Here is a 10,995-nt window from a genome sequence, read left to right as displayed (position 1 = left end):
TTCTCATGTGTTGTGCCTGTTTTCCTGTGAAAAAAACGGTTTGGGGGTATATATGTCCAAGTTAACAGATCTAGACATGAAATCTAACAGAATGTTAAATTTGGGTAATGGATGCAACTTTCAGTGGTATTTTACGGGGCCTCGCGCTTTTGGTGGTATTTTACGGAAGTCGCGATCTTTCAGTGCTATGAGTCCAATTTTCCCCTCAAAAAATGAATTTTAGGTTGAATTTTAGAAATACTAGAATTGCTTAGTTGTAAAAGGTAGAAGAGCCAAAACACGCAATGTTTTAGGTGTTTTTGGCCGAAGATGCCAAACTTTCTAAAACACAAATTTAGCTCATTAGTTTCAACTTTGAAGGGTAGTGTGTTTTGTTTTGTTGGACCTAGCGAGGAAATCATTAGTACATACCATTTGTTTCTTTTTCTCGAATGCGCAGTAGGATTGCGCATCATTGCATTCCATTTGCTTTTACTAATTGATGAAGTCCTATTGGTTGCCAACCTCTGAAAGTTTAAGAAATTCGAAGAGAAAAAACTATAGTTAGATCTTGGTCATATGAAAACTCTCTCGTTCGATTTGAACCATGTGGCGCTCGTCCCGAGGTATGAAAACTCATCCCGATGTTGAAAACTCTCTCGTTCGATTTCATGCATGCTAGGAGTTTCGAAACATGTTATATATAGTGTCTGTTGCCAGATACTTGTAAAATGCATAAACTTCAAACATTCTCTAGGGCAATTGAATGAGGCGATTCCATGTGTGCATCAAGTATGTATCTGTACGTATTCCTTTCACATTTCGATGTATATGACCACTGTAAGTTTCAAATCTTCTCATTAGTAGCTTTAGTTTTCTGCTTAATTACATACAATTGGTCAAACCAATCAACGAACGAATCAGTTGAGCAGCCGCAGGTAATCCTTGAGATCGGTAGGGAAGCAGGCGTACTGCCGCCAGAACTCCCCATTGATTCTCACCATCCTCACTGTCTTCTGCTTCGTGGCCGGCGGGGTCTCGACGTGCAGCAGGCCCAGCAGCTTCGCCACTGCGCCGGTCACCACCATGTCCTCCAGGACCTTCTCCGAGGGCGCCACCACGGACACGAGCCACAGCACCTTGACGGCTAGCTGGGTGGCCAGCTGCGACACCCGCAGCATCGTCTTCGCCACGGCCGCCACCGACAGGTCGTTCTCCGCGAAGGCCAGGCGGCCCTCGGGGCACTTGCACAGGCGCTTGAGCAGCAGCAGTATCCGCTCGGCGTCGTGGCGGTCGTCGGCGTCGGCGAGGAGCTCGACGAGGACGTGCACCGCGCCGACCTCCACGGCCTTGGCGGGCCCGTTCCGCGACCGCTCCACGACGTCGAGGAGCACGTCGAGCGCGCGGGAGCTGAGCCTCGTGGAGACCTCGTCGGACAGGAGCTCTAGGAGGGACTTGAGCACGTCGTCAACCTCGATGCCGGCGGTCCAGTCTCCGGCGCCCGCATTGGAGATCTTGGTTACGATGTCCATGGCGTGCAGCCTCGCCTCGGCGCTGCCGCGCTGGAGCAATGCCATCACCGGCCTCATGCACTCCGGCTCGAGGACGAAGCTCACCGACGCCGCGTCCGCGAGCGGGAGCAGGGCGAGCACCGCGGCGGCCTCCTCGCACGCCGTGAAGGCGGAGAAGTCGCCGCCCGCGGCGCTCTCCGCGAGCGCCTGCGCCATGACCCGGGCGACCGCCTGGATCCCGCCCGAGGACACGAACTCGCACTGCATGGCCACGTCGCCGGCCATGCGGGCCCCCATGTTCTTGAGCGCGGTCACCTTGAACGGCGTCTCCTCGAGGTCGGCCAGCGCCGACCGCAGCCGCTCCGCCTCCAGCATCCGTGCCAGCGGCGTGGCCAGCTCGTGGGCCGGGCTCGACAATGACGACGGCGACGGCGACGAGGAAGCCGACGTCGACGGCGAGCCGCGGTCGAGCCAGGATCCGATGACGCGCTTGAGGGTGTGGTTGGGCGTGAGGTCAAGGTTCGCGAGCGGCTGCATGGTGGCCGGGCACGTCGGCCGGCCGTACCCGAAGATCCACTGCTCGATGCTGCGGCGGTCGTAGGTGACGCCGGTGGAGACCGTGACGGGGTCGTCCATGAGCTCCATGGAGATGGGGCACAGGAACAGGTGAGGGGGCTCCTCCATGACTGGCTCACCGCAGATCGCGATGCAGCTGCAGACCACCACGCTGCTCTGCGCTGGCCAGGCACGGCCGTGAGCCCGTGATGTGACGAGGCCTTTATACCAGCACACGGCACGATGATGGGCTGGCGTTGGTGCAAGTCAATAGTCAGCGAGGCCGGAATGGTAAGAGATGCTTTTGCACCCTGCAAGGTTGGCCAATAAACTAGTACGTAGATCAAATGCATTTTTAAAGCACAATTAGTGGCTTAGTGGTGACTGCTGAGTGGTTATGGAGCCATGAGAAATTCAGAAGATTGTTATAGACTGATGAACAGGCACATTCATCATGAGGCTTTCAGTGAGTGATGTAAGCTTTGTTGAAACGAGGCCCTACATGATGTGAGATTGCAGAATTTATTTGACGTTTTCGAAATGTGAGGTGCATCTTCAGAGGAGTTGCTCGGTGGAGAGGGTAGAGAGATTTGGGGGGAGGACGTCGTGGGATGAGATCTTGCGCTGGGTGCTGCGAACGCTGAGATCATCTTGGTCATATCGGTGCATTGGTTGCGAGCGGTTGGGCGGCGATGTTTCGCCCCCTACTTCCTGCCTCCAGTGGCCCAGTGTGAGATGCATTCCCTGTTTTTCGTAGTAAACAAATCGGATCCACTTGTGCCAGGTCAAATCCGAAGGTTCCAACATTCAAACTCACGAGTAGGTTGTACGTTTTCCTTTTCGAGTAAGGATGGTCTTTGCTCGAGGTTGGTCTTTGCAGGACTGCAAATGGTTTGTGTTTGCAAGCAGCTGGTAGCCTGGTAGTAACTTGCAAAGCCGGACTGGTTATCTGAAGGGAAGAACTTTCGGATTGGGAGCTTACCGGTTCTGTTTGTGCTGTGCGCAACTGGAAGTTAGTGGTAACGCACAACTGATAGCCAGGACTAACGTGCATTACACACATGACAAGGTAAACCTGCAGCTTGTCACAACTCACAACTGACCGTGGGGTCACGACCTCTAAACCCTACTACATCAAACACAACTAGCAGGCGAAGTTTTCCTCTGCAGAAGCGGCTATAGTTCGATCAGAGTAGCCTTCTGCCACCACCTAACCATTCCTTAAGCTGTGTCTATCCCTCACTTGAGTGAAATATCACCTCTTCTCACTCAATTTTTTCGATCACTGGATTAAAATCCAAGGGCTCTCCTTCATCTTCTGCCTCCCTTCATCTTCTACCTCAAGCTTCTCCCCTTCCACGCCGACACACCACCCACTGCCCACCCCGCCGCCACCCACGGCGAGGGCGCGCTCCCTAGCGCGCCCGCGCCGGCCGCCGCGCAGGCCCCTCCCGCCGCCGCCTCTCGCAGCCGTCGCCCCGGCTCCGCCCAACCGCCGTCCTCCACTGCCCGGGCCGGCCTGCCGCCGCCGGCCCTCCTTCTAAGGCCGGTGGTGAGTAGCCCCCCCCCCCCATAACCCGAAACTCTAACCCGAACCCTAACCTCGCCGGAGTTGCTCGTCGGAGTTGGAGAAGAAGGTGTAGATGGGGAAGAAAAAATTCGAACGAGGAGAGCTTCCAAATCACTCGAGTGAGATTTAGCTTTCCCCTTCCTTAAATGCGCGACAACTCTATGCAAATTCAATCCACGTCACTGTCCAGCTTTCCTAAACCTCTTCTTTTGAATCTCTTTTTCCAAACCACAACCCACGATTTGACAAACCTGCATCACAATTCACAGCACAGGTCGATGAACTCCACTGCTCCCCCCCTTTTTTTTTAAAAAAAAGAGAGAATTTAATTTGAAAGTACTTAGACGCGTCTCATGATCACAAAGGAATCGTCGACAAAGTTGACCGGCCCGTGTAGAATAATCGGGCGGGGAATTATCGCCGGCCGCATGCCATTAGAATAACATCGGGTACTCGGGACTAACCTGCCGCGAGATCGTGCTGGTCGTGCAAGTGATTTGTTCTCCGGGTTGATTATTACGCGATGACTCAATCATAAGCAAGCGTATCTCGGTGATTTCATATTTTCCGCCTCGGGATTCCCCCGCGGCAGGGTTTACTTTTCACCTGATCCCTCCGCGCGCGACTCTGAACCTCACCTGGAATCCAGTTCTACCACCCAGTCTTCGGATGCCTTCGCGGATTACGGGGATCCAATTCTAGCAAGTGCCTTGCCAAGTTGCTATGAAGTTCGGTACTTGGATTTCAGTTACCCGTTACAGTTTAATACTTGAGTGGCCTTTGGAAAGCTGAAAAATGCAGCAGTCACATCTGATTCAAGTACCTGCAAGAATCTAAGGAGGCAAGTGGATGTATCATCCTACGCTCAATTGATCTTTCCTGAAGTGTGCATTCTTAGGAAAAACAAGTCAGAATGCAATTCAAGGAATGATAACATTGGAAAATGGCAGGCCTCAGTTGCCTGCGGGTTGTTGAACAAGTACTTCAATTTTAAGATGGTAGAAGAGGCTATTTTTGTTGGGAAATAGATGGCAGAAGAGGCAAAGTATTTAAGATGGGAAAAAGAGAGTGTAGTAGGAAGATCTCATTTCACAGCTTCGCCACTGAGGCACCTACAGCTTTGGATTAGCCAGCTCGTGCTTTGCCAACTGCAAAAGCAAATGCCAGAAATTGGCTGGACAAATGTTCAAAGTCCTTGACCGAATCAACAAGCACGGGTGTTTGTGGTTTGAGAACAAACTGGCGGCCACCCTGGCCCGCCTAGGAGGCTGATCCGCCCAACAAGGGGACGATCCATTTCATACTTCCTTGCTGTTCTTATACTGCAAGTGAAATTTGAATATCCTAATCGACACATGACCAACCAAGCAGCTGCTGTTGGACGCCTGCGGTACATGTTGCACTTGGTAAATCTTGTTTGACAAGGTGTCGAGTTGGTGGAAATACGATCTAAACATAATAGTTCTCGTTGCTGTTAGGTTTGCAGCTTGCAAACTCCGTCTGCACTGCAGAAATTACATGCTCATGCTCTAAGCCTCTAATCATTCCTTTGCAACATGTTGGCAAGTTAAACCTGTCAGCATTTGCAAACAAATAAAGCATGCACATGGTGAAAGAAAATCATTATGAATTCATTCATGCACGCTATGAGAAGAGAGTCCGGACTCCCGATAATAACCTTTCTGAGGCAAGGAACTTGCCAAGAGAGAAGGCATTGAGTGGTTTTTGCTGCGGGAGGCGATACACACAATTTCCTTTCATGGCCACCAACACCTCAATCTCAGATATATATGACCAATCAAAGACTCAAAGGAGAGCCACCTTCGGGACAAAACAAGGTGCTGCTAATCATCAATCTCTGCCATGACCATTGACCAGTTCCCTCGATATAATACAGACTCATTCCTGACATGAATGAGAAAAAAACTGCATGTACCCAAATGTCTTCTTTCCCCAAGGATGAATTGACCCACCTCTATGACAGCACAACGAGGTGGAAAAAATTGTCAGCGGTGAGTACGTAACCGACGAAAGCTGTGGCGGCAAACAAAGCAAAATTGGCTCTGCTTTGCCAAGGAGTTCCTCCCCACCTGGGCTGTCATATCTCTGCAACGTTAATGCATCTCGGAGTTAATCCATGGGCATGAGCTGTGCCGAAGCTCATATCAGGATCAGCGATGATCTCCATCTGGAGAATTCAGCTTTGACAAGTGTATGAGGACTGCATATATTGGTATGCCATGCTGACTTTTCTCTCTTGACGAGCATATATGCAATTGCCTGAGATGCTGACCGGCTGAAGAGGTTTCAGCTGAACATTGCATCAGAATGAATACCGACACTGACAGTGTATCAGCTGAACATCACACATATGTTCCAGAGGATTTCCAGATTCTCCCTTCGAGAGAAATAACCATGATGGTGACATCATCATGGTATTTTCTTCGATCCCCTTGAGGTATATCTAATAGCTCGTAAAAGTCCATACCTAAGAAGACAAACTCCAGGTTAGTATCGGCAAATTGCTCATAGAAGACCTCAAAGATATTTCAAACTCGATAGTTGTATGAAAAATACAGCTAAATCTTCAACTATGCTTTGCTCTAACTTCTTATAGTTGGCACCTAGGTGCTCACTGTTCCCTCCAGTCTACACAGCTGCCTAGCGCACTGTATAATTATGTTTTAAATGTATGCATGCCCATTTTAATAGCCAGCAGCACAATTAAAGGACGATTATGATAGCTTCTCTCATTTAAAACTTTACCATGGTTTGGTGGAAATGATCAAGTGGAGCCTACTGTTCTTTACACCAATAATCTAATACTTAATAAGCTTATCATTTGAACTCAAAACCTTGTACTGTAAGTTTGCATGAAACTCTACTCTGAACTTTAGCTCATATACTCTTTGATGGAGTACATGCATTTGATGCCACAGCAATGACTCTTTGATGGACATTAATGCCACCTCTACAATAATAGTATCAACTGCAGAGGATCCCCATCTTCTACTGTGCTACTGCCAGCTACTGTAGACTGTAGAGCAATACCTGCACTACTGTTCCTATATGAAGTACGGCAGAGGATCTGTGTTCCTCATTGACAGGTGAGACTCAGGGCCACATTCCACATTTCAGCGAGGAACTGTCCCATAAATGACGGCTTTAGGTGGTAGGTCAGTAAACCCCAATTAAGACTGTTTAATTCGTGAAATTTTTTGAATTTGGGTAGTTTAGCACTTTCGTTTAGCACTAACTAGGCTTAAAAGATTCATCTCGTCATTTACAGTTGAACTGTGTAATTAGTTATTTTTTTTCAACTGGATTTAATGTTCCATGCATGTGCTCGAAGATTCGATGTGACAGCTACTGTAGAAATTTTTTTGGGAATTAAATAGGGCCTAAAACTAGCACAAACTTGCCTAGAAACAGAACCACAGGCTATCAATATTAAGTGTGCTATGAAAGCTTTCAAATCACCATCCCATTTGAAAAAAAAAAAACTATCATGCATGTCGATCAAAGATTGAACCTTGACCCCCCAAAAAAATCCTCTGTCAAAAGCTAGAAGGGAAAGCAGTACATATCATTGCATCAAACAGGTTCAGACAAAACCCGAACTCTTTAACAAACTATAGGGCAGATCAAGCGCAGGCCGTGCGGGTAGTAAAATTTGGTCAAAGGATTCTCGCATGTTGTGAACTGACATAAGAGATGTTGACAACTGATCTTTAACTTCGCTGTGTAGAATTACTTCTAGTTTTTATGCATACACATATGTTTATTCTACAAAGAGTGGTAAGCCATCTGAGATGAACATGTGAGAGCACCCAAGTACATAAATGTTTGTAGCAAGAATAACTATAATGCCAATAGATCAAGAAATGAATGCATTTAGATTATAGAAGAAGAGGGTCATACTGTAAGCTTACCAGCTTTCTTTGCCGCACGGGAGAGTAGCTCCTCAATTAAACTCTGTGCAGGATCACCCTCAGGAAACCTCTCCATGAAATTCTCAACATGTAGAACTACCTCCTCGTTGCTCAAATACTGATATAAGCCATCAGAAGAAAGAACCAGAAATTGATCCCTTGTGGAGAGCTTGTGATGGCAAAGAGAAGGTGTGCATGATATATATGGTGTGTCACCTATGTACTCATTGCGAAACATCTCTAGCAATCCGTCATTCAGTTTTGCCTGTACAAACATACACAGACTTAAAATTGCTGGTTTTCTCTTATCATTTTGGACCTACCATATCAATAACCTGCAGTCCCTATTACCTGTTTGAGATACCCAGCCCCAAATGCACGGGTAACTTTTAGACGGCCCTTAACTCTGTCATTTACAATACATTGATCATCATCTGGATGTTCACGTTTGATCCTCTGCACTTCCTGCACATAGACATAAAAGAATATGAGTTCATATGCAGAAAGAATTCATGACTAAAACATCCATATTCCCTTCCATTAACACATTCAAACAAAAAAAAGTTGGCTAATGGATCCAATGTAAAAGGCCAATGATGAAGGATAAGAGGGATGATATATTGACAAATACAGCGTGAACCAGAGAATTGCTCTATAAGGTTATTGTGCTGAGACGTTAGTATCGCTGCCTCCCGAATAATCCTATTTACTACTATAAAACGAACTATCATCTGCAGATTATAAAGCCATGCTGCTGAACAGGCAATGCACATACTGCACATGTCTTCACAGAATGCAATTGGGTCTGAATGATTATCTTGGACGCAGCCACATCTTTTCAGCCAAGTCAGCACACACAAATATAGTGAATCATCTGTGTCTACAAAAAGGTTACCTCTTCAATGCTTGTGCTATGATCAGTAGACAGCTGCAATGCCTCAAGCCCAATCGCAGAATACCCATGGATCCTTGCCTCGTTCTCCAAGCCCACACCAATGTCCTCCACGCGCATGGTTCCAAGCACACAATCATCATCGTCATCCCGTCGCTGCGCAACGATTGCGCGGCTGTCCCCAAGGTTCATTACATACACGTCGTCGTCCCTCAACAGGGCCACAAGCAGGCACGCACCAGTCACCGCCAGCTCCGGGTGGGTTCCCATCGATTGGTTGGTCATGTCCAGGTACGCCGACTCTGTAGCAGCTAGCGCCCGGGTGAGCGCGGTCAGTACCGCACTGTGGTCCCTCACCGCCGGCGCGGCCGTCAACCTCTTAACTCCCCACTCCCTACCGCTTTGACCGTCGCCAGCAGCAGCAGCGTGGGCCCATATGGGATGCCGCCGCTCCTTTAGCCTGGCGAGCGACAGCGCGAACCGGCCGGAGCCCGAGAAGTCGAGCTCGCTGTCCTCGTCGTCGCCATCCGCCAGGAATTGCCACAGACGCTTCGAGTCCGGGTCGGCCTCTTCGTAGAAGATCCCGCGGAGCTCGCGCAGCAGGTAGCGGTAGAGGTTGGCGACCAGGAAGTCGGGGGCCTCGGGGCCGTTGAAGCCGTCGTAGATGCCGACGAAGAGCCAACGCTGGTCCTCGGAGACCACCACGTGGACGCGGTCCTCGCCGGCGCGGCCGTGCGCCCACTGCACACCGTCCTCGCGACGGAGCGGCACGACGCAGGGCCGATTCTTCTCTGAGACGCTCCGCCGCAAGCTGCCGAGCGACAGCTTCCGGAACCGCCTCGAGAAGCCTCGCGACGACGACGAGGGGGCGGGCTTGGCGGGCTTCGCTGGGAGCGGACCGGAGAAGGGCACGGCCTGGTCAAGCGGGCCAGAGAGCTGCCCGCCGCGGTCGATGGGCCCAGAGAGGAAGAGCGGCCCCGAGGAGAGGTTGGAAAGCTGCAGCGGCGCGGAGGAGAAGGACGAGGATGTCTGGAACAAGGAGGAGTACTGCGACGGCATGCCGCCGGCGGCGGACGACGAGTGGTAGATCGGCACGGGCACAGAGGAGTTGGCGGAGAGCGCGGCGCCGGAGATGGCGTGGCGGAAGGAAGACGAGTGGCCCGCGGCGGCGGAGTTGGCAGCATAGCAGAAGGAGTGGCCGAGCGCGTCGTCCAGGCACGGCCCGTCGTCCGCGGGCGCCGGCGCCGGCCGCGAGCACGCGCACGCGGTGAGCAGCCGCGACGCGCCGCTGCCCATGGCATCCGACGCTCCGGCTCCGTCTCCGGCGGGGGAAAGCGAGCGGTGGGGAGCACTAGCCAAGCTACTCCGAGTGCCTTTTTTTTACCAGTACGCCGCAGTGCCGCACTGGCCGAGGAGGGAGACGAGGGCGCCGTGCGTGAGTGCGCCGGGCGCTATGACTACTAGACGCCGCGCCGTAGCCGGGAAGGGTCCGTCTGATAAAATCACTCTTCGTCGATGCCTTCCCTGCAAATTTGGAAACACACAAGCCTAGGCAAACGCCAGAGATCCTGAGCACCGAGATGCAAATAGATGCTGAACTGAGGGGTCGAAATGCAGAGTGCCAGGTGGAGCTGGTATGGTGGGGGCCGTTTTGTCCGCACCCGCCCTCCTGGCCTCCTCACGCCCCAGAGCAGGGGAAGGGGAGCGGTGACGTGGCGGCGAGGTGTTAGACGTGGAGGGCATGGGGAGTGGAGAGGAGTCAACGTTCCGCCTCGAGCTTGCCACCCGCACTTGGGTTTATTTACGGGGGAATGGGACTCCACCCAGGGGCAGATGCGTAAATCCGCGCGGCATGGCGCGGCAAATTGGATGGCTTTGGCGGGCCAGCCAGAGCGTAGGAAACTCGAATTGGATGGCTGGCCGGCTGACCAGTGGGCTCACCCTCGGTCCCGAACAAAAATACTGTACGCTCTGACTTGTGGGTGCCTCAGTGGAGCATGGTGTTTTACAAAGTTAAAGTTTCGTAAAGCACAAAAAAGCTATAGCAGTTTGTGAGCACGAGGTGAATGGGAGAAAGAATAAAATGGCGAGGAGGAAGTATACCATGTAAATTTATATTGCCTGTATTACAATTTACACATGGTTGTTCATAAAGCCGTTTGCATCATCAATTCAACTTCTATTTGATTTGAATGCTCAGCAGGTTTCATTGTTTTTTTATAAAGAAATAACAGATTTCACTGTTTGAGGGGGGTTTGGACAGCATATTTCTCCTTTTCAAAATCGCGCAAACAAACAGAAGGATATAAACATGGGCAAATGTAGGAACAGAAGAGTTCTGCAGAGTGTTTCACGTGAGGATAGCAGGGGGCCGAAAGTTAGAGGAAGGAGGCATTGGATTCTGAGGGTACCTGGCAAGTCAAAATTCACAGTACTGTGAAAGATACAGTGTGCCGAACTGCGTTCCCGGCTGTGTTCAGTTGACACAAAAACCCCCCACAAAAACATCACATCTCCATCACATCGAAACATTAAATGTAGCAAATGACCCATGCA

The 10,995-nt window shown here is 50.5% G+C and overlaps 2 protein-coding genes across 2 annotated transcripts; both read right to left on the bottom strand.

The window, feature by feature from the left end:
* Positions 1 to 822: 822 nt before the first annotated feature.
* LOC120654208 (E3 ubiquitin-protein ligase PUB22-like) lies at positions 823 to 2,201 on the bottom strand. Its single transcript, XM_039931742.1, has one exon. It carries the CDS (start codon positions 2,172 to 2,174, stop codon positions 900 to 902), a length of 1,275 nt encoding a protein of 424 aa, XP_039787676.1. The 5' UTR covers positions 2,175 to 2,201; the 3' UTR covers positions 823 to 899.
* Positions 2,202 to 5,225: 3,024 nt separating this feature from the next.
* Positions 5,226 to 9,870, bottom strand: LOC120656861 (probable protein phosphatase 2C 26). Its single transcript, XM_039935055.1, has 4 exons — positions 8,443 to 9,870; positions 7,899 to 8,012; positions 7,548 to 7,812; positions 5,226 to 6,103 (listed from the first exon to the last, which is right to left on the bottom strand). Exons 1-4 carry the CDS (start codon positions 9,733 to 9,735, stop codon positions 5,979 to 5,981), a joined length of 1,797 nt encoding a protein of 598 aa, XP_039790989.1. The 5' UTR covers positions 9,736 to 9,870; the 3' UTR covers positions 5,226 to 5,978.
* Positions 9,871 to 10,995: the final 1,125 nt, after the last annotated feature.

Source organism: Panicum virgatum, chromosome 1N (assembly GCF_016808335.1).
Source record: "Panicum virgatum strain AP13 chromosome 1N, P.virgatum_v5, whole genome shotgun sequence".
In the NCBI taxonomy this organism is placed as follows: domain Eukaryota; kingdom Viridiplantae; phylum Streptophyta; class Magnoliopsida; order Poales; family Poaceae; genus Panicum; species Panicum virgatum.
Note: the sequence above shows the minus strand (reverse complement) of the source record. Positions and strands in the feature narration are given on the sequence as shown.

What these genes read in the sequence shown, in the direction of transcription:
- LOC120654208 (XM_039931742.1), bottom strand. Translation starts at nt 2,174, where the DNA reads ATGGAGGAGCCCCCTCACCTGTTCCTGTGCCCCATCTCCATGGAGCTC.
- LOC120656861 (XM_039935055.1), bottom strand. Translation starts at nt 9,735, where the DNA reads ATGGGCAGCGGCGCGTCGCGGCTGCTCACCGCGTGCGCGTGCTCGCGG. An exon ending in ATAGCACAAGCATTGAAGAG is followed by an intron (nt 8,013 to 8,442) that starts GTAACCTTTTTG and finishes GTCTATGTGCAG; the next exon opens with GAAGTGCAGAGGATCAAACG. An exon ending in CCGTGCGGCAAAGAAAGCTG is followed by an intron (nt 6,104 to 7,547) that starts GTAAGCTTACAG and finishes TTGTCTTCTTAG; the next exon opens with GTATGGACTTTTACGAGCTA.